Source organism: Oncorhynchus clarkii, chromosome 28 (assembly GCF_045791955.1).
Source record: "Oncorhynchus clarkii lewisi isolate Uvic-CL-2024 chromosome 28, UVic_Ocla_1.0, whole genome shotgun sequence".
Taxonomy (NCBI): domain Eukaryota; kingdom Metazoa; phylum Chordata; class Actinopteri; order Salmoniformes; family Salmonidae; genus Oncorhynchus; species Oncorhynchus clarkii.
In genome coordinates this window covers 7,381,656-7,405,795 of record NC_092174.1, presented here as the reverse complement: position 1 = coordinate 7,405,795, position 24,140 = coordinate 7,381,656, and the positions used below count along the sequence as shown (strand labels likewise).

The 24,140-nt window shown below is 41.8% G+C and overlaps 1 protein-coding gene across 4 annotated transcripts in view; it reads left to right on the top strand.

Annotated features, from left to right (window-relative positions):
* LOC139386971 (abl interactor 1-like) overlaps window positions 1-18,706 on the top strand; it is a 51,913-nt gene extending 33,207 nt beyond the window's left edge. For 2 of the 4 annotated variants that reach the window (XM_071132886.1, XM_071132885.1), the window contains 5 exons: window positions 3,363-3,463; window positions 4,408-4,617; window positions 10,922-11,008; window positions 15,758-15,946; window positions 16,361-18,706. In XM_071132886.1, the coding sequence (XP_070988987.1) occupies window positions 3,363-3,463; window positions 4,408-4,617; window positions 10,922-11,008; window positions 15,758-15,946; window positions 16,361-16,536 (763 nt within the window). In that variant the 3' untranslated portion in view covers window positions 16,537-18,706. The remainder of the gene's footprint in view (window positions 1-3,362; window positions 3,464-4,407; window positions 4,618-10,921; window positions 11,009-15,757; window positions 15,947-16,360) is intronic. The other 2 variants (XM_071132888.1, XM_071132887.1) reach the window with 1 other exon arrangement.
* Window positions 18,707-24,140: the final 5,434 nt, after the last annotated feature.

Sequence of the window (24,140 nt, the reverse complement as noted above, 5' to 3'; positions counted from 1 at the left end):
CAGCAAGGAAGAAGCCGCTACGGTTTGCAACTGCACATGGGGACAAAGATCATACTTTTTGAGAAATGTCCTCTGGTCTGATGAAACAAAAATAGAACTGTTTGGCCATAATGACCATTGTTATGTTTGGAGGAAAAGGGGGAGGCTTGCAAGCTGAAGAACACCATCCCAACCGTGAAGCATGGGGGTGGCAGCATCATGTTGTGGGGGTGCTTTGCTGCAGGAGGGACTGGTGCACTTCACAAAATACCCGAAACATTTGACCCAAGTTAAACAATTTAAAGAAAATGCTACCAAATACTAATTGAGTGAATGTAAACTTCTGACCCACTGGGAATGTGATGAAATAAATAAAAGCTGAAATAAATCATTCTCTCCTATCATTCTGACATTTCACATTCTTAACCTCTAGCGACGAGCAATCCCGTATCCGGGAGCGTAATCATAGCCTCAAGCTCATTACCATAACGCAACGTTAACCTCTTGGAACTCCCCATACCGGATCCGGTATCAGGAATACAGACTCAAGCTCATTAACATAACGCAACGTTAACTATTCATGAAAATCGCAAATGAAATGAAATAAATATGCTAGCTCTCAAGCTTAGCCTTTTGTAAACAACACTGTCATCTCAGATTTTCAAAATATGCTTCTCAACCATAGGAAAACAATAATTTGTGTAAAAGTAGCTAGCTAGCGTAGCATTTAGCGTTAGCATTAGCGTTAGCATCCAGCACGCAACATTTCAACAAAAACATAAAAGCCTTCAAATAAAATAATTTACCTTTGAAGAACTTCGGATGTTTTCAATGAGGAGACTCTCAGTTAGATAGCAGATGCTCAGTTTTTCCCAAAAAGATTCTTTGTGTATTAGAAATAGCTCCGTTTTGCACATCACATTTGGCTACCAAAAAAAAAACGAAAATTCAGTCCTCAAAACGCGAAGTTTTTTCCAAATTAACTCCATAATATCGACTGAAAACATGGCAAACGTTGTTTAGAATCAATCCTCAAGGTGTTTTTCACATATCTCTTCATTGATATATCGTTCTTGGACATACGGTTTCTCCCCTGAATCAAATGGAAAAGTACAAGCAGCTGGCAATTGCGCACCGAATTCCACGCAGGACACCAGGCGGACACTTGGAAAATGTAGTCTCTTATGGTCAATCTTCCAATGATATGCCTACAAATACGTCACAATGCTGCTAAGACCTTGGGGGAACGGCAGAGAGTGTAGGCTCATTCCTTGCGCAATCACAGCCATATAAGGAGACAATGGAAAACAGAGCTTCAGAAATTCTGCTAGTTTCCTGGTTGACACATCATCTTGGTTTCGCCTGTAGAATGAGTTCTGGGGCACTTACAGACAAAATCTTTGCAGATTCTGAAACTTCAGAGTGTTTTCTTTCAAAAACTGTCAAGAATATGCATAGTCGAGCATCTTTTCGTGACAAAATATCGCGCTTAAAACGGGAACGTTTTTTATCCAAAAATGAAATAGCGCCCCTAGAGATCCAAGAGGTTAACTATTCATGAAAATCGCAAATGAAATTAAATAAATGTATTGGCTCACAAACTTAGCCTTTTGTTAACAACACTGTCATCTCAGATTTTCAAAATATGCTTTTCAACCATAGCTACACAAGCATTTGTGTAAGAGTATTGATAGCTAGCATAGCATTAAGCCTAGCATTCAGCAGGCAACATTTTCACAAAAACAAGAAAAGCATTCAAATAAAATCATTTACCTTTGAAGAACTTCGGATGTTTTCAATGAGGAGACTCTCAGTTAGATAGCAAATGTTCAGTTTTTCCAAAAAGATTATTTGTGTAGGAGAAATCGCTCCGTTTTGTTCATCACGTTTGGCTAAGAAAAAAACCCGAAAATTCAGTCATTACAACGCCGAACTTTTTTCCAAATTAACTCCATAATATTGACAGAAACATGGCAAACGTTTAGAATCAATCCAAGGTGTTTTTCACATATCTATTTGATGATAAGTCATTCCTGGCAGTTGGGTTTCTCCTCTGAAACAAATGGAAAAATACACGCAGGTGGAGATTACGCAATAATTGCAACGGAGGACACCAAGCGAGCACCTGGTAAATGTAGTCTCTTATGGTCAATCTTCCAATGATATGCCTACAAATACGTCACAATGCTGCAGACACCTTGGGGAAACGACAGAAAATGTAAGCTCATTCCTGGCGCATTCACAGATATATAAGGAGACATTGGAACACAGCGCATTCCAAATCTGGGGCATTTCCGGTTTGAAATTTCATCTTGGTTTCGCCTATAGCATCAGTTCTGTGGCACTCACAGATAATATCTTTGCAGATTTGGAAACGTCAGTGTTTTCTTTCCAAAGCTGTCAATTATATGCACAGTCGAGCATCTTTTCATGACAAAATATCTTGTTTAAAACGGGAACGTTTTTTTATCCAAAAATTAAAAGAGCGCCCCATATATCAAAGAAGTTAAAATAAAGTGGTGCTCCTAACTGACCTAAGACAGGTGATTTTTTTTACGAAAATCTGAGTTTAAATGTATTTGGCGAAGGTATATGTAAACTTCCAACTTCAACTGTATATTTACATATTCAAGCCATGAAATAACTTAGAATAATGTGTAGTGTTAACATTTTCAACATATTTAGCAAAGATAGGATAGCCCCAAATGTTGTTATTTTGTTTTTGTTGGGTATTTATCAGACTAGGTTATAACGGACTAACATTAGAATTGGAGTTGATGACAACGCAATACATTAAAAAAAAATTAATACACAACTTGAAGAAGCCACATATTTAGGGACAGAGCATGTTCTGATTGGCCAGTGCAGAGTCAAGCCTCGACACACCTACAACAAATGTGTTCATCATAACCCAGCCTATTCGCACCTCCGTTAGCTTTTGCGCTCATAAGTCCTGCAGGGAAAATAGCTAAACAAATTCTGAGACACCCCCGGACCTATGGAGCTACCACCAGTCTAAGACATTGTGTTAAGTTTGTTAAAATAGAGCCCATTATGCTCTACAGCTGAATTGTGATAGGAGCTCATGCTGACAATATAATTACAGATTGTCTGACACTCTCTTTTGTCATCCTTCTCTTTTATTCTCTCTCTCTATGACTCTCTCTTTACCTCTTCCCCATCCCAATTTCTTCCCCACCATCCCCTCTCTCTCTCTCTCTCTCTCTCTCTCTCTCTCTCTCTCTCTCTCTCTCTCTCTCTCCCTCTCTCTCTCTCTCTCTCTCTCTCTCTCGCTGTCTCCGTCTCCGTCTCCGTCTCCGTCTCTGTCTCTGTCTCTCTCTCTCTCTCTCTCTCTCTCTCTCTCTCTCTCTCTCTCTGTGCAGTGGCAGCAGTGGGGGTAGTGGCGGGCGAGAGAACAGCGGCGGCAGCAGCATAAGTGTTCCTCTGGCTGTGCCCACTCCCTCCCCTCCCAGCCTGGGACCAGGTGAGCCCAGCGATACATCGCATTTAGATTAGCTTTGCATTTAACTAGCCATTCTATTATTGTAGATTCTTTGCTAGCTTAGTATTTAGGTGTCCATTCCATTGAATTAGCTTCTCTTTTAGCCTAGTTTAGCATTCAGCCTTCCATTCTGTTTGCTTCTTTGTTAGCATTGTTTAGTTCAGCAATTAGCTGTCAGTTCTGTCAAATTAGCTTCTCTGTTAACCTATTGGTAGTGTAGCATTTTAGCCTTTTTATTCTGTTAGCTTAGCATTAGCCTTTCTGTCTAGCTTTTCTGTTAGCTTAGCATTCAGCCTTCCATTCTGTATAGGATCTCTGATACCTTAGCTTAGAATTTAGACTTCCATTTTGGTACCTTTTCTTCTCTGTTAGCTTAGCATTTAGCTTTCCATTCTGTTATCTTAGCTTCTTATTTTGTTTAGCATAGCATTTAGCTGTCCTTTCTGTTTGACCAGTCTTATTCTTTTAGTATAGCAGTATCACCTATTTCTATCAGGCCTTTTCCTGTCTTCAACTTAGCATGTGTCTGGTTATTGTGTCAGCTAATCTTTTCATATTCATACGCTTAGCTGCCTATTTGTTCTGTCAATTGGGCATCTCTTTTGACAAACAATGGTGCTTGTCTGTTTGTTTTAGCCTCATATTATGCATCAGTTTTCCATACAATTCAGCTGTCCATTTAGATCTAGATTCATATGCATATTTTGATGATATTTTGGCAGCACAGTATATCTTCTCATGGAACTCTTTTTTTCTGTCTGGTTGGTTGTTGTACACCAGCCACAGCTGAGTCACTTCCATCCAACCACACATTAAATAAGTGCAGTTAAGACCGGGCCAACTTCAGTGAATTCACTAACTCTCTCACTCTCCTTTCCCTACCTTCTTTCTCCGTACCTCTCTCCCCACCTCAACAACGACCGCAGCAGTACCCCAGGGCCCAGGCCTGGGTCCCATCCCCATGTCCCAGTTTGGCACCATCTCGAGGCAGGTCTCCCGCCACAACTCCACCGCCACCTCAGCCTCCATGGTGTCGGCCACAGGTACCTACCGCCGGGCGCCCTCCGGCAGCTCCCATTTCTCCATGTCCCAGCAGCCCCACCTCAACGGGGGACCCGCATACCCCCAGAACTTAGGTAAGACCACGGGAATAATTTTTGTTGGATTATGGTTGAAGTAATGTTATGTTCAACCAAAGAAGAAAGAATAGACCGTAGTTGGATTATGGTTGAATGTTTGTAACCGACGAAAGAGCAACATCAATAGACCGTCGACTCAGTGTGTCCTGGATAGGAGTCAGTTTGAGGTAGCTCACTTTAATTAGCCTACAGATTGTCAACAGTGTAACTAGGTTGAACATAAAATATCCTCTGAAATCCTCTTTGATTGATTTGATCTTAACCAATACTCTCCATCATTTTAATGCTTCTGGTATTTTTGCAAATGACATAAGTGATCACTGTGCTATTGCCTGTGTGAGAGATGGTAACATTCCTAAGAAATCTCCACGTGTTATTACGAAAAGAAACTGGAAGCGGTTTGATATTCAAGGTTTTTTACATGATATATCTAGCATTGAATGGAATAGAATGGAATGAATCCCTGGTGTTGAACTAGCCTTTTCTTACTTCCACAACGCATTCTAGGATGTATGCAATAGGCATGCCCCTTTTAAAAGATTCAGGATTAAGGGCAAAGAGAACGCTTGGTTTACTAAGGAATTTACAAAAATCATAAGGGAACGAAATGCTATGTGGGCTAAAGCAACTGGTTTGCCAGATGATTGGAAGGCTTTTAAACATCTTCTAAATATGGGTGTAGCTATGATCCATAAATTGAAAGCAGACCACTACCTGAAATCTACTTCACAAAATGTAAATAATCCATCCACATTTTGGCAAGTAGTGAAGGGTTTGGAGTGCAAAAAAGATACACAGCTTCCCAAACAATTGTTGGTCGATACACAGATTGTAACTGAGATAACCTCCATTCTGAAAGCCTTGAATACACATTTTTTTAGATGCAGGCAGTTTATTTGAAAAGGTCAATGGTATAATTGAGCCCCCTATGAATTTACATGACATCCCTGTGCACTCCTTCACCAGGTTCTCCTTTTCATCCTTCTCTGTTTCAGAAGTGTGTAAAGCCCTGAAAGAAATTGATTTTGAAAAAATCCTGGCCCTGATGAACTAGACCCCCGCCTCTTTTTAATGTTAAGGGAATCCCCAAGTTATGGAAATCTGCTTTTGTACTGCCTTTCCTGAAAGGTGGAGATCCTTCGCTACTTGACAACTATCGACCCATATCAAAATTGTCTGTACTGTCAACGGTACTGGAGTCCTTAGTTAGTAGGCAGCTAAAGGTCTACTTCCAAGAAAACAACATCTTAAATGGAATGCAATCATGTTTTAGGTCTGGCCACAGCACTGTTTCAGCAACATTGAAGGTTTTAAATGACATCCACTGTGCTCTTGATAAGAAGTTACATTGTGTGTCTGCTTTTACTGATTTGTCGAAGGCGTTTGACACCGTGGACCATGCTGTGTTAGTGCAAAGGTTAAGATGTTGTGGAATTACTGGTCATACTCTAGATGAGTTTATAAATTACCTATCAAATCACAATGTGTAATGACGGATGGTTGTAAATCTGTGTCCATAGAGGTGTGCTCAGGTGTTCCGCAAGGTTCTATTTTGGGCCCACTGTTGTTCATTTTGTATATCAACAACATTGGGGATCTTATTGAAACAGCGGATGTTCATTTTTATGCAGATGATACTGTTCTTTATTCAAGTGGTAGTAGTTTATCTTTACCTTTGAAAATGCCCAAAGAGCATTTAACATCATACAACAGAATCTGTATGATTTAAAGCTGATTCTAAATTTGGGTAAAACAAAATGCATGGTATTTTCAAATGTCAACCATGTTACAAATCATGTCATTGCTACATTGGCTGGACATACTATAGAGCAAGTTAAAGTGTACAAATATGTGGGTGTGTGGGTTGACGATAAGCTGAGCTTCACTGTGCATGTGGAGAACTTGATAAGGAAGCTCAAGCTGAAAATAGGATTTTATTACCGGCATAAGGCTTGTTTTTCTTTTGAGGCCAGGAAGGAGCTGGTACGATGTACATTACTGTTACATTTTAGATTTTAGTGATGTTATATACACTGCTCAAAAAAAATAAAGGGAACACTAAAAAAACACATCCTAGAGCTGAATGAATGAAATATTCTTATTAAATACTTTTTTCTTTACATAGTTGAATGTGCTGACAACAAAATCACACAAAAATTATCAATGGAAATCAAATTTATCAACCCATGGAGGTCTGGATTTGGAGTCACACTCAAAATTAAAGTGGAAAACCACACTACAGGCTGATCCAACTTTGATGTCATGTCCTTAAAACAAGTCAAAATGAGGCTCAGTAGTGTGTGTGGCCTCCACGTGCCTGTATGACCTCCCTACAACGCCTGGGCATGCTCCTGATGAGGTGGCAGATGGTCTCCTGAGGGATCTCCTCCCAGACCTTGACTAAAGCATCCGCCAACTCCTGGACAGTCTGTGGTGCAACGTGGCGTTGGTGGATGGAGCGAGACATGATGTCCCAGATGTGCTCAATTGGATTCAGGTATGGGGAACGGGCGGGCCAGTCCATAGCAGCAATGCCTTCCTCTTGCAGGAACTGCTGACACACTCCAGCCACATGAGGTCTAGCATTGTCTTGCATTAGGAGGAACCCAGGGCCAACCGCACCAGCATATGGTCTCACAAGGGGTCTGAGGATCTCATCTCGTTACCTAATGGCAGTCAGGCTACCTCTGGCGAGCACATGGAGAGCTGTGCGGCCCCCCAAAGAAATGCCACCCCACACCATAACTGACCCTCCGCCAAACCGGTCATGCTGGAGGATGTTGCAGGCAGCAGAACGTTCTCCACGGCGTCTCCAGACTGTCACGTCTGTCACATGTGCTCAGTGTGAACCTGCTTTCATCTGTGAAGAGCACAGGGCGCCAGTGGCGAATTTGCCAATCTTGGTGTTCTCTGGCAAATGAAAAACGTCCTGCACGGTGTTGGGCTGTAAGCACAACCCCCACCTGTGGACGTCGGGCCCTCATACCACCCTCATGGAGTCTGTTTCTGACCGTTTGAGCAGACACATGCACATTTGTGGCCTGCTGGAGGTAATTTTGCAGTGCTCTGGCAGTGCTCCTCCTGCTACTCCTTGCACAAAGGCGGAGGTAGCGGTCCTGCTGCTGGGTTGTTGCCCTCCTACGGCCTCCTCCACGTCTCCTGATGTACTGGCCTGTCTCCTGGTAGCGCCTCCATGCTCTGGACACTACGTTGACAGACACAGCAAACCTTCTTGCCACAGCTCGCATTGATGTTCCATCCTGGATGAGCTGCACTACCTGAGCCACTTGTGTGGGTTGTAGACTCCGTCTCATGCTACCACTAGAGTGAAAGCACCGCCAGCATTCAAAAGTGACCAAAACATCAGCCAGGAAGCATAGGAACTGAGAAGTGGTCTGTGGTCCCCACCTGCAGAACCACTCCTTTATTGGGGGTGTCTTGCTAATTGCCTATGATTTCCACCTGTTGTCTATTCCATTTGCACAACAGCATGTGAAATGTATTGTCAATCAGTGTTGCTTCCTAAGTGGACAGTTTGATTTCACAGAAGTGGGATTGACTTGGAGTTACATTGTGTTGTTTAAGTGTTCCCTTTATTTTTTTGAGCAGTGTATATATGCAGGCCTCAGCCACTACCCCGAGAGCATTTTATTCAGTGTATCATGCAGCCCTCAGGTTAATTTCAAATCAGAAACATCTAACATCTATCTCTACAGAGCTATTGGCTGGTCGTCATTGACCTTGCCTAGCTTAAACACTGGTATACACTGATTTATAAGGCAATATTGGGTAAAATGCCATTTTATCTCTGTTCTTTTTTAGTCAGGTCAATAAATAAATATCAATTACGGTCCCATTCTGATTTACTTCTAACAGTACCAAAAATTAGAACAGGACATGGTAGAAATAGTTTTAGTTACTTAGCTCCATGGTCTTGGAATTCTGTCATGAACATTTTAAAATGTGATGATCTAGTTTCGTTGGAAGAAGAAGAGTGTAATTGTTTTTAAGCCAGCTGTTTTTAGTCAAGATGTTTGTGTTTTTAATGTAATATGTAATTGTTGTACTGTATGTGTGTTTATAGTTTTGTTTAATGTTGTGTTTGTGTATGTAAGTTGTTTTGTCTGAAACGTTGTTCCCTCTGCTGCTATTGGACCAGGTCTCTCTTGGAAAAGAGATGTTATCTCAATTAGAAAAAAACCTGTACACATAAAGGTAAAATAAAAATAACGAAATTGCAGGTACAAGAGAAAGAGGAAATAAATCCACACACACTCACATTAGCAGTCAGACAAAGGGAAATCCAGGACACACATATACACACGCCGACATTAGCTGTCAGACGAGGAGATTTAGGACGAACGTCGCAAACATAAAACCAAGGCATACAGTTTCGCTGTTAGCTCTCACACATAACATTGACCCATAAGAGGTAGACTAGTCTGGAGAGGGGAGACAGTGACTGATCTATGTATCTGAAGGCAGCTCTATGGCGGCGAAAATAAATCAGACGTGACTAGTTGAGAGACAACCATTTCATTACTGCTGATTTATGCCCCGGGAGTCAGAGAGGAAAATCACCCTCATGATGATGTGTCACCCTCTGACAGTGGTTTTCAACCAGTGTGCCGCAAAACTTTTCCAATTCTTGATAACACTCGCTTATAAATGTTACCTGTGGAATGAACGTGGGATTTTGACTTGGGGGCACCAGTGCCGGTAGAAAGAAAATCAATCAGATAATCCATTGATTGAATGGCACACATGGTTACAAATCTGTATCGTTGTTTCAAGCCCGGTGCGCTGCAGCTGTTTTTACATTTGGATCATTTGAGGGGTGCGTATCATGAGCAAAGAAATTAGTATCATTTTACTTTGCCTGTGAGAACCATTAACACAGGCAAGTCTGAGGCTTAGCAGTACCACAGCCTCTTCCATAGAAACAAACGGAGCTTGGCTTTGTGCCTGTGGATGCACCTTTACAATGCAGGAAACCGCTCGTTTCTAGACCTTTCCGTTCAAAGTAAGACCTATTTTACCAGAGCTACATGTTTTCCTTTCTATCTGAGATTTGCGGGATGCTCTTAAAGGGGTACACACAAATGAACCATCATGAGTGGGCCAAAGGAACTATGAAAATAGTTGAAATACACCCAATTTAATCTATGAAAAAATGGTTGTCACAGAAAATGAATTATTTGCAGTATGGATCAGATGAGATGAAGGTCATTAACACTTAATACATGATTAGAAAACATTTTGGTGTGCCACATCATTTTTTATCCCATCAAGGTGTGTCACTGATCAAAATTTTTTGGGAACCACTGCTTTATGACATCATGCCTTTGGGTGGGAACAATCATTACAACACTGTACAGGGGTTAGGGTGACGGTCATTCAATGAAGGGCATAATCATTGTCTTACGTAAGATATGAGTTATGCAACCTGTCGGAAGACAAAGGAGTGTCATAAAAAATGTGTATTTTTCAACTGAAGAACAGAAATGCACAGCGTAGCTGTTTAACTTTTATTGCACAGTAAACTAGAAGTTGGTATTATTACACAATACAAAATAAATTTTGACACTTATTTAAAATAATTCCTATAACATTGGGGACTACTCTGTATGAAATGGTACCTCATGGTGTTCATTTCAATTAATCCCAAAGAAACCGAGGACATTTGGTAATAATAATTGGTGAAACTAAATTGTTACAACACAAATAAACACTGTACAGTAAGTATACTGTGAAATATCATGCTGCCAATGCTGAATGTTGTTTGTTTATATAGCCAGTAGGCAAAACTGGTTCAAATAACATCAAAATAACCTAATTTCAACCAGTTTGTTGTAATAACATCATTTCAACCAGTTTGTGGTTGTAATAACATCATTTCAACCAGTTTGTGGTTGTAAAAACGTAATTTCAACCAGCTTTGCCTGAAGGGTAGGTTTTGGTGTCTATGAGAGCTAATGGAGTCACAGCGTCCCACACTGCCTTTCTATTCGCTTAGCTTTCTTATTGTCTTGTTACAGAACCGCACTTTGTATATCAGTAAATTGCAAGCCACTATCATAGATAAAAGCTTTGGCTATCCTTTAGATAGATCACAAGGTCCAGTGGTTGAATTGAGATAATAAAATACTCTTACTCTTAAGTGGGTATGCACTCTTACTGCCTTGTTTTGCTCTCTGACAAGGATATTTTTCCTGTGTTTCTCCTTCCATCTCCCTATCTCGCTTTCTTTCCCTCTCTCTGGTATGTCCATCTGTCTGCCTGTCTGTGTTGCTGTATTTAGTGTCTGTGGCTCCTCCTCCCCCTCCTATGGTCCAGCTGACTCCTCAGATTCCTCTGACGGGCTTTGTGGCCAGAGTACAGGAGACCAGTAAGTAACACACACGCACACAATCAAACACACACACACACACACACACACACACACACACACACGTTATGTTCTTCTATCCCCGTTGGGACCTACAATTTATTTCCATTTAAAATCCGATTTTCCCTAAACCTAACCCTTACCATACCCCTAACCAAACCCGAAAACTAAACCTAACCTTTACCACACCCCTAACCAAACCCGAAAACTAAACCTAACCTTTACCACACCCCTAACCAAACCCGAAAACTAAACCTAACCTTTACCACACCCCTAACCAAACCCGAAAACTAAACCTAACCTTTACCACACCCCTAACCAAACCCGAAAACTAAACCTAACCTTTACCACACCCCTAACCAAACCCGAAAACTAAACCTAACCTTTACCACACCCCTAACCAAACCCGAAAACTAAACCTAACCTTTACCACACCCCTAACCAAACCCGAAAACTAAACCTAACCTTTACCACACCCCTAACCAAACCCGAAAACTAAACCTAACCTTTACCACACCCCTAACCAAACCCGAAAACTAAACCTAACCGTCATTTTAACCCCTAACCCCTGAGCTTAAAATAGCCTTTGTCCTCATGGGGACGTGAGAAATGTCTCCACGAGAGAGAATTTTCCTTGTTTTTCTATCCTTGTGGGGACATTTGGCGATTTTTAGTTCCCCAAAAGGATAGAAGAACCAACGCACACACAGGTAACAGCACCTCTCCCTCAGCCTTACATTTCACACTGTCACCTATTTAGTGCTCTTTTATGCTGTGTCTGTCATGCCTTTCTCGTACGCTGGCTACTGCCTTTAGACACACCCCTCCAATGTTTTGTCTGTTGCCATGGTCACTGAGAGACAGTGGTGAGAGTTATATGGTTCTACCTTTGTCCACTGAAAACACGTGACTTAACGTTTGGAAAACCGCATAGTGTCAGCCAAGTCAAACACGGTTTTAATCAGACAGGGCACGTCTCAGGGATCCTCCAACATCCCTACTGTACACAGCAGCTGTTTCCTTGTCCAGGTGACTTTAGTCGTTAATCCAGCTTTCAAATGATTTTTGATCCTTACTTTCCTTATTTTGCATTTGCATTTCACCTCAAGAAACCCTACTAGCCATATCTGAACTACTGTGTCTGTTTTATGCATACAGTGGATTCGGAAAGTATTCAGAACCGTTTACTTTTTCCACATTTGGTTACGTGACAGCCTTATTCTAAAATGGATTAAATAACCATTCTCATCAATCTACACACAATACCCCATAATGACGAATACAGGTTTTTAGACATTTTTGCAAATGTATTAAAAATAAAAAACAGACATACCCTCTTTGCATAAGTATTCAGACCCTTTACTATGAGACTCGAAATTGAGCTCAGGTACATCCTGTTTCCATTGATCAGCCTTGAGATGTTTCTACAACTTGATTGAAGTCCACCTGTGGTAAATTCATGATTGGACATGACTTGGAAAGACACACACCTGTCTATAAGGTCCTGCAGTTGACAGTACACGTCAGAGCAACAACTAAGCCTTGAGGTTGAAGTAATTGTCCGTAGAGCTCAGATACAGGATTGTATCCACAGATCTGGGGAAGGGTACCAAAACATGTCTGCTGAATTGAAGGTCCCCAAGAACACAGTGGCCCCATCATTCTTAAATGGAGAAAGTTTGGAACCACCAAGACTCTTCCTAGTGCTGGCCGCCTGGCCAAACTGAGCAATTGGGAGAGAAGGGCCTTGGTCAGGGAGGTGACCAAGAACTCGATGGTCACTCTGACAGAGCTCTAGAGTTCCTCTGTGAAGATTTGAGAACCTTCCAGAAGGACAACCATTTCTGCAGCCCTCCACCAATCAGGCCTTTCAGTAAAAGGCACATGACAGCCCGCTTGGAGTTTGCCAAAATGCACCTAAAGAACTCTCAGACCATGAGAAACAAGATTCTCTGGTCTGATGAAACTAAGATTGAACTCTTTGGCCTGAGTGCCAAGCATCACGTCTGGAGGAAACCTGGCACGATCCCTACGGTGAAGCATAGTGGGGCCAGCATCATGTTGTGGGTATGTTTTTCAGCGGCGGGAACTGGGAGACTAGTTAGGATTAAGGGAAAGATGAACAGAGCAAAGTACAGAGAGATCCTTGATGAAAATGCGCAGGACCTCAGACTGGGGCGAAGGTTCACCTTCCAACAAGACAACGACACTAAGCACATAGCCAAGACAATGCTGGAGTGGCTTCAGGACAAGTCTCTGAATGTCCTCCTCCAGCCAGAGCCCGGACTTGAACCCGATTGAACATCTCTGGAGAGACCTGAAAATAGCTGTGCAGCAACGCTCCCCATCCAGCCTGACAGAGCTTGAGAGGATCTGCAGAGAAGAATGGGAGAAACTCCCCAAATACAGGTGTGCCGAGCTTGTAGCATCATACCCAAGAAGAATTGAGGCTGTAATTGCTGCCAAAGGTGCTTCAACAAAGTACTGAGTAAAGGGTCTGAATACTTATGTAAATGTGATATTTCATTTTTTTATTTGTAATACATTTGCAAATATTTGTTTTTCCTTTGTCATTATGGGGCATTGTGTGTATATTGATGAGGGGGAAAAATTATTTCATCAATTTCAGAATAAGGCTGTAACGTAACAATATGTGGAAAAAGTCAAGAGATCTGAATACTTTCCGAATGCATGGTATAATAAGAGAAGACACTGTTCTGTCATGCTATCTGCTGGCCAGTATAGGTCATCACACGTCTGAAAGATCAGGCTCATGCATGGCATAGAATGTAATTGAATAGAATAGACAGGAATATTGGTAGAATAGAATACAATTGTGGTAGAATAGAATACAGGTAGAATATAATATAATGGAATGGAATAGAATACTGGTAGAATAGAATGTAATATAGACTGAGTGTACAAAACATTAGGAATACCTTCCTAATATTGAGTTGCACCCACTTTTGCCCTCAGAATAGTCTCAATTCGTCGGGTCATGGACTCTACAAGGTGTCGAAAGCGTTCCACAGGAATGCTGGCCCATGTTGACTCCAGTGCTGGTGGTGGACCATTCTTGATACACTGGAAACTGTTGAGAGTAAAAAACCCAGCAGTGTTGCAGTTCTTGACTGTGCCTGGCACCTGCTACCATACCCCGTTCAAAGGCACTTAAATATTTTCTTAATTGTCTCAAGGCTTAAAAGTCATTCTTTAACCTGTCTCCTCTCCTTCATCTACACTGATTTAAGTGGTATTTAACAGTTGGCATCAATAAGGGATCATAGCTTTCACCTGGATTCACTTGGTCAGTCTGTCATGGAAAGAACAGCTGTTCCTAATGTTTTTTACACTCCCTGTATATTAATTCATGTTTTGTTTGTATGATGTTACGGAGCAACACACTGGTAGGGGCAGATTTAAGTTATTTGTTCAGTTTGGAGTGGCGGAGCTAAGACCATTTCAGAAATGTTATAATTAGCTTTTATTGTTTAAAGAAACCATGAAAGAGATTGGTGTGTTTTTTCACTATTTCATCATGGCATGGGGTTGTGACAGACATTTGTTTCAAATCTATCACTTGATGGTTTCATTTCAGAGAGACAAATTAGCTTGTTTTTTTGCTAAATGCTATATATCTGCCTCACTGTCAGAGAAATAAGTAGTACTGCTAGCTTTTACACAGTCAAATGTAGCAAATAACTTCATTTTTAATAAAGAAATCTACAAATGATATATTTGTGACATCAACATAATTATTTGTAAAGAATTATAATTCAATACAGCAATATGAGATCTGTATGTAAAACATTGACATTTGACATTTTAGTTATTAGGCAGATGCTCTTATCCAGTGACTTACAGTAAGTGTGTTCATCTTAAAATAGCTAGGTGAGACAACCACATATCACAGTAAAATGTACAGGATACAAACATTGCATTCCAGCTGAAACAATGGATATGTAGCGTTTAGCAAAATAACATTGAAACTTAATTAATTAAAAATCAGAGAACAGTCATATTTTACACATACATTAAGGTACCCATAAGAAATCATTTCTGACGAAAAAACACAAATATGACAAATGTGTGGATATAGCATTTTGGAAATAAACTTAAACAGTTGTTCCTGTTTATGCTACAGTATATATATTTAGGAGTTTTTCCTGGTCAGGTCACATGGTCAGGTGAAATCCCAGGCCATAGTATAGAGAAATTATAATGGCATCTTTTTGTAGGGACTAACTCCGCCATGATTCGTTGGACAAAGCCTATGGGGAAATGAGTGGTGTTTTTGATAGGGTTTTTGGATATATGCCGAAAATAAGGTATGTGTGATAAACACAGGCTTAGGAGATCTCATACGTTTTGTTCTATGAGATCATCTTCATCAGCTAACGTCACTTTTTTGTGAATTTGTAAGCATTTATGTAGTTAAACAAAGCACAAAGCATAAAGGTAATGTTAACTGACTGGTATTATCTCATAGAACAAAACGTATAAGATCTGCCAAGGCTGTGTTAAGTTCAGACCTTATTTTCAACGTTTATCCCAAAACCCTATTCTTTCCCCATAGGAATGGCTGAACGAATCAGAGGTCACTCATTTCTGTTTTTTTTAGCACTACAAGCTAGTGAGCGCTATTGATATCACACAAATAAATATAATTACTATTACAGACATATAACAGTCACTATGAAATTGTGCTTCCATAATGTCAAATGTATTTTCCTCTCCCCTCCTGTTCAGTAACAGACAGCCCGGACCCCCTTCCACCGCCCCCTCCCGAGGACGTTGTCATGTTTGAGGAGCCCTCGCCCCCTCCCCCGCCCCCACCTGTGGACTACCAGGGGGATGAGGAGGCGGCCGTGGTGCACTACAATGACCCTTATGCTGACGAAGACCCCCACTGGGCCCCCAAGTCCTACGTAGAGAAGGGTGAGTTTGACTGGTACCCCCGGAACTTTAGTGACGTCATACACTGATAGCAGTTTGAGCATGATTTACATGCTGTTATAAGCTTGTTTTAAACGGTGCAAAACAAATGTCTGTGGAGACAAAGTATCATACTTATCCAAATCCAAAGGACCAATTAAGTAGTATAGGACAGTTACAGTACAGATACTACTAAGAGACACCCACAAATTGTCACTCTTGGGTGTAGGCCTACTATATTATACTATACTATATTATAGTGCTGTATCTCTTTAAGTAATTATTTCACGTACAGCCCTATTCCCATCAGCTGTTCCCCCTCACTCTGTTCTGTCTATGGTCAGGTCGTTATTGTAAAAGAGAATCTGTTCTCAATAATTTACCCGGTTAAATAAATCATTCAAATGTTTTTTACAGTGGTGGCCATTTATGACTACTCCAAGGACAAGGAGGACGAACTGTCCTTCATGGAGGGCTCCATCATCTACATCATCAAGAAGAACGACGACGGCTGGTACGAGGGCGTCTGCAACGGCGTCACTGGCCTCTTCCCCGGCAACTACGTAGAGTCCATCATGCACTATGCAGACTAAGGGCGGACATTTTGACAGTGCAAAAACGGCAAGATGTTACAAAGAAACGTGCTGAGTTTAGTATTTGAAACGATAAGGTAGCTTTTAGTAAGATTTTGGCATTTGTTTTGCACGGTCAAATTGTCCTGAAAGCCCCCCATCTCTTATCCACACAGAAAAACGTCAATCTTACTTTTACAGAAAAAAAAGAAAGAATAAACAAACAAACAAACAAACGTAATGAAGTGCATTGCGACATGAGTGACCGAATGTTTGTTTTTGTCCGTGTCCAAATTGCAATGTTACAAAACAAGCTAAATATTCAATTTACTATGCTACATGTTGGAGGGAGGGGTGGGTTGGGGAGGTGGGCCAAGGGATAGGGAATAGGAGTTTTGAATGCAAAAAGATATGAACATTAATTTGCTTATTTCTGGTGAATTTATTTAGTTTTGTTTACAGTACCAGTCAAAAGTTTGGACACACCTACTCATTCAAGGGTTTTACTATTTTCTACATTGTAGAATAATAGTGAAGACATCAAAACTATGAAATAACACATATTGAATCATGCAGTAACCAAAAATAAAAGTTCCAGGTGAAGCTGGTTGAGAGAATGCCAAGCGTGTGCAAAGCTGTCATCAAGGCAAAGGGTGGCTACTTTGAAGAATCTCAAATATAAAATATGTTTGATTTGTTCAACACTTTTTTGGTTGCTACATGATTCCATAAGTGTTATTTCATAGTTTTGATGTCTTCGCTATTATTCTACAATGTAGAAAATAGTAAAATAAAGAAAAAACCTTGAATGAGTAGGTGTGTCCAAATTTTTTACTTGTACTGTATATATACAGTGCATTCGGAAAGTATTTAGACCCCTTGACTTTTTCCACATTTTGTTAGGTTATAGCCATTTTCTAAAATTGATTAATAGATTTGTTCCTCATCAATCTACACACAATACTCCATAATGACAAAGCAAAAACAGGTTTTTATACATTTTTGCTCATTTAGAAAAAAACAACAACTTAAATATCACATTTACATAAGTATTCAGACCCATTACTCAAGACTTTATTAATGTACCTTTGGCAGCGATTGCAGCCTCGAGTCTTCTTGGGTATGACGCTACAAGCTTGGCACAGCTGTATTTGGGGAGTTCTCCCATTCTTCTCTGCAGATCCTCTCAAGAGGTGTCACTACAGAACCGAGTTCGATCCCGGGCCGTGTCTTTATAAAATGGCGCCGGAGCAGAAGGCAGACATTTTACCTGCCCACAACCAATTGTGCTTTTTGTTTGTTTATCTGCGTTGTTTGTGATAAAGTTTTTAAAACTATTTTTGTACATAATGTTGCCGCTACCGTTTCTTATAACCGAAAATAACTTCTAGACATCAGGACTGCGATTACTCACCACGGACTAGCAGACTCCTTTTTCTTCTTTCACGACTCTGACAAGCCCGAGGCAGAGGATATACGGCTCCCTCGGAAACAGGCCCCGACCCCAGTGATCTGCGTGATGCGGAGGCTGAGAAAGGGAAGCCGGAGGGCGGGCTGCTTTCTGAGGAGTAGGAGACGATTGAATAAACCCCCACTCCCCTCAATTCTGCTTGCAAACATGCTATCTTTGGACAGTAAAATTGACGAGTTATTGGGAAGATTAAACTGCCAACCAGACTTTAAAAACTGTAACATCTTATGCTTCAAGGAGTCGTGGCTGAACGACGACAATATCAACATACAGGATAAAACAGAGGCGTGTGGTAAGATAAGGGGCGGCGGTCTATGTATTTTACAGCTGGTGCACAAAATCTAAGGAAGTCTCAAGCTATTGCTCGCCTGAGGTAGAGTTTCTCATGATAAGCTGCAGACCACATTACCTACCGAGAGAGTTTTCATCTATATGCTTTGTAGCTGTTACATACCACCACAGTCAGAGACTGACACCAAGATAGCATTGAATGAGCTGTATTCCGCCAAAAGCAAACAAGAAATCGCTCACCCAGAGGCGGCACTCCTAGTAGCCGGGGACTTTAATGCAGGGAAACTTAAATCGGTTTTTCCTCATTTCTATCAACATGTTAAATGTGCAACCAGAGGGAAAATAACTTTGGACCACCTATACTCCACACACAGAGACGCATACAAAGATCTCCCTCACCCTCCATTTGGCAAATTTGACCATAATTCTATCCTCCTGATTCCTCCTTTCAAGCAAAAATGTAAGCAGGAAGCACCAGTGACTTGATCAATAAAAAAAAGTGGTCAGATGAAGCAGATGCTAAGCTACAGGACTGTTTTGCTTGCACAGACTGGAATATGTTCCAGGATTCCTCCAATGGCATTGAGGAGTACACCACATCTGTCATTGGCTTCATCAATAAGTGCATCGATGACGTCGTCCCCACAGTGACCATACATACATACCCCAACCAGAAACCATGGATTACAGGCTGCATCTGCACTGAGCTAAAGGCTAGAGCTGCCGCTTTCAAGGCGCGGGACTCTAACCCGGAAGCTTATAAGAAATCCCGCTATACTCTCCAACGAACCATCAAACAGGCAAGCATCAATACAGGACTAAGACCGAGTCATACTACACCGGCTCTGACGCTTGTCGGATGTGACAGGGCGTGCAAACCATTAGACTACAAAGGGAAGCACATCCGAGAGCTGCTCAGAGACAAGAGCCTACTGGACGAGCTTAACTACTTCTATACTCACATGCATGAGAGCACCAGCTGTACTGGAAGACTATGTAATCACACTCTGCAGCCGATGTGAGTAAGACCTTTAGACAGGTCAACATTCACAAGGCTGCAGGGCCAGACGGATTACCAGGACGTGTACTGCGAGCATGCACTGACCAACTAGCAAGTGTCTTCGCTGATATTTTCAACCTCTCCCGGTCCAAGTCTGTAATACCAACATGTTTTAAGCAGACCAACATAGTGCCTGTGCCCCAAAACACTAAGGTAACCTGCCTAAATGACTACCGACCCATCACTCACGTCTGTAGCCATGAAGTGCTTTGAAAGGCTGGTCATGGCTCACATCAACACCATCATCCCAGAAGCCCTAGACCCACGGCAATTTGTATATCACCCAAACAGATCCACAGATGATGCATTCCACACTGGAATGGGCATTCCACACTGCCCATTCCCACATGGACAAAAGGAACACCTATGTAAGAATGCTATTCATTGACTACAGCTCAGCATTCAACACCATAGTGCCCTCAAAGCTCATCACTAAGCTAAGGACCCTGGGACTAAACGCCTCCCTCTGCAACTGGATCCTGGACTTCCTGACAGACCGCCCCCAGGTGGTAAGGGTATGTAACAACACATCCACCACGCTGATCCTCAGCACAGGGGCCCCTCAGGGGTGCGTGCTCAGCCCCCTTGTGTACTCCCTGTTCACTCATGACTGCATGGCCAGGCATGACTCCAACACCATCATTAAATTTGCAGATGACATAACAGTGGTAAGCCTGATCAACGACAACAATGAGACAGCCTATAGGGATGAGATCAGAGACCTGGCCGTGTGGTGCCAGGACAACAGCCTCTCTCTCAACGTGATCAAGACAAATGAGATGATTGTGGACCACTAGAAAAAGAGGACTGAGCATGCCCCCATTCTCATCGACGGGGCTGCAGTGGAGCAGGTTGAGAGCTCCAAGTTCCTTGGTGTCCACGTCACCAACAAACTAACATAGTCCAAGCACACCATGAGAGTTGTGAAGCGGGCACGACAAAACCTATTCCCCCTCAGGAGACTGAAAAGATTTGGCATGGGTCCTCAGATCCTCAAAAAGTTCTACAGCTGCACCATCGAGAGCATCCTGATTGGTTGCATTACTGCCTGGTATGGCAACTGTTTGGCCTCTGACCGCAAGGCACTACAGAGAGTAGTGTGATAGGCCCAGTACATCACTGGGGCCAAGCTTCCTGCCATCCAGGACCTCTATACCAGGCGGTGTCAGAGTAAGGCCCTGAAATTTGTCAAAGACTCCAGCCACCCTAGTCATAGACTGTTCTCTCTGCTACCACACGGCAAGCGGTACCGGAGCGCCAAGTCTAGGCCAAAGCGGCTTCTAAACAGCTTCTGCCCTCAAGCCATAAGACTCCTGAACATCTAGTCAAATGGCTACCCAGACTATTCACATTGCCCCCCTCCCCTCTCCACACCACTAACACACTCTCTGTTGTCATCTATGCATAGTCACTTTAATTAACTCTACCTACACGTACATACTACCTCAACCGGTGCCCCGCACATTGACTCTGTACCGGCACCCACCTGTTTATATTGTTATTTTCTACTGCTCCTCTTTAATCACTTCACTTTTATCTCTTACCCTTATTCATATTTTTTGAAACTGCACTGTCGGTTAGGGGCTCGTAAGTAAGCATTTCATTGTAAGGTTGTATTCAATACCAGTTGTATTCGGCGCATGTGACTAATAACATTTTATTTGACCTAGAGTTCCATGAGGCGGCGCACAATTAGCCCAACATCATATGGGTTAGGGGAGGGTTTAGCCATCCGGGTTGTCCTTGTCCCATCGCGCTCTAGCAACTCCTGTGGCGGGCCAGGCACATGCACGCTGACATGGTTGCCAGTTGGACAGTGTTTCCTCCGACTCAGTGGTGCGGCTGGCTTCCGGATTAAGCGAGAAGTGTTTTAAGAAGCAGTGTGGCTTGGCAGGGTCGTGTTTCGGAGGACGCATGGCTCTCGTCCTTCGCCTCTCCGGAGTCCGTACAGGACCTCCCTGACCAAGGCCCCTTCTCCCCCGATTGCTCAGTTTGGCTGGGCGGCCAGCTCTAGGAAGAGTCTTGGTGGTTCCAAACTTCTTCCATTTAAGAATGATGGAGGCCACTGTGTTCTTGGGGACCTTCAATGCTGCAGAAATGTTTTGGTACCCTTCACCAGATCTGTGCCTCGACACAGTCATGTATCTGAGCTCTACGGACAATTCCTCATGGCCATGCACTGTCAACTGTGGGATCTTTATCTAGACAGGTGTGTGCCTTTCCAAATCATGTACAATCAATTGAAGTTAACACAGGTGGACTCCAATCAAGTTGTGCAAACATCTCAAGGATGATCATTGGGAACAGGATGCACCTGAGCTCAATTTCAAGTCTCATAGCAAAGGGTCTGAATACTTATGTAAATAAGGTATTTCTGTTTTTTATTTGTAATACATTTGCAAAAAAAATGACTGTTTTCAGTTTGTCATTATGCGGTATTGTGTGTAGATTGATCAGATGATAATTTAAAAAAAATCAATTTTAGAATAAGGCTGTATCCTAACAAAATATGGCAAAAGTCAAAGGGTCTGAATACTTTCCAAATGCACTGTATATGTATATATATACTGTAATGTGAGAAGCTGCCAGTTTGTGTGTCAGTAGTGTTTTACCTGTGATTTGCCATCTGTCTTTTGAGGGGTCAATGGCATGCAAAGTTGTGCCAGGCAGGGATGATGTTACTCGCTCTTATTTAGTCATTGGTGGGGTTTTCTTTGATTTTTCACTTTTAGTGCCATTTCTACCCTCAGTTTAGCCAATTGTCACTTGATATTACGTTTTTTTAATGTAGTTTTTTTCATGTAATTTTTTAAAATGATATCTTCTTATTTTATGCTGTCAGGCTACTGTAGCAAAACGTGAAGAAACTGATTATTGTACGTTCTACTCCATCATGGTTCCATTGTGTTGGAATGTCTGCACTGATTAGTTCTCAATGGCTTTTTATATGACATCAATCACATGGCTTTGATTGCAACACACGTTTGATTGCGTTCTGGCTATCCAAACGTTGCATTATCGTTGTTAGTTATATCAACCTGGCTTTGACAGTGGGCTCTGGTTAGGTGCTTATCTTTGGTACTTGATAACCATCATCAACACAACCTCAAAACAAGGACGCAAGACTGTCAAAAAAAATGGTGTAGGCTACTAGCCTACTTATTGAGCAGAACAGAGTGATTTGTAACAGTGGTAAACATTCAATCTTGAGTGTAACCTTGCTCTATCATTTCTATCACAATGAATGTAGGCAATTCAGCAGTGCATTGTGGACTCAAATGTACTACATTGATTGTATTTAAAAGATGCAGACACATTTGTGCCACACAGTTATGATGAACTAATATTCCACACACATTTTCAGTGCATAGTAATGCCTACACAACTTTATTGTAAACATGACATAATGACATTATAACTAAATACTTCCATGCAAATATGTAGGTTGCTTGTAGTTGGATGGCCTTACATCCTGTCATTTGAGGTTTATTTTTCATGAGCCATCAGTGATGTTACGGTTATGACAATAGGTTGTGACCACATGGAGTAGGCGTTATGACGCACAGACAAAGTTAAGTTAAAGCTGGCCACGTGAGGCCTCCCGAGTGGCGCAGTGGTCTAAGGCACTGCATTGCAGTGCTAGCTGTGCCACTAGAGATTCTGGGTTTGAGTCCAGGGTCTGTCACAGACGGCCACGACAGGGAGACCCATGGGGTGGCGCACTATTGGCCCAGAGTCGTCCAGGTTAGGGGAGAGTTTGGCCGGCAGGGATGTCCTTGTCCCATCGCGCACTTGCAACTCCTGTTGGGGGCCGGGCGCAGTACACGGTCGCCAGGTGCAGTGTTTCCTCTGACACATTGGCGTGGCTGGCTTCCGGGTTAAGTGGACATTGTGTCAAGAAGCAGTGCGGCTTGGTCTGGTTTTTTCAGAGGACGCACAGCTCTCGACCTAGAGAAAGAGAATGGGAGGGAAAGGGATAAAGAGAGAGAGAAAGAGAGGGAAAGTGTGTGTGAGAGAGAAAGAATGAAAAATAACTAGAGTGAGAGACAGTGGAGGAGAGAGAGAGAGCGAGAGAGAGAGAATGAAAGTAAGAGAGAAAGAGAAAGCAGAGAGAGAGAGACCTGTCATCCCCTGGTTCCAAATATAGTATACTCTGTTATTGTGGCTTTTTTTTATTAATTAAAGACTCAGACATGACAAAATCCGTTTTTGTTCGGAGCATTGCTTTGTACAGACGTTTGTTTGGCTTTTTGGCTCAATGAGACAAGACTGTAATTACCAATTGGATACCATGAAATTGGGGAGAAAATCTTCAACACAAACAGTATTCAACGTCAATGTATGCATACATTTTTTACTGAGAATAATAATTTGCCACTACATCCAGTTATTGACTGTACTTTTAACTCTTCCATCATTTTTGGTCATTTTTGTGAGAGAAAAAACTACTTTCCCTACCTAAGCATTTTTAGCATTCCATTTTGTTGTTTTGAAATACTTTGTCTGAGACTGCTGTACATGGTTAAGTAGCGGTGTGTGTTTTTATTTATTTATATTTTCCTAGAAATATATGAGACAACCACTCACATGCAGCAGAACATTGCATGTATGTTTACCACTAAAAACCTAAAACATTTCAGGGCACCAGGGCTCAAGGCATCTTGATTTTATGTATCTTTTCTTATATGAAATGTGGAAAAAGTGATGATCTGTAACTTAAATGTTCATGGGAACATAATCTGATTTTTTTTCTTTCCTCTTGGTTTGTATATATAATGTGTTAATTGAAATGTATGTACAGTC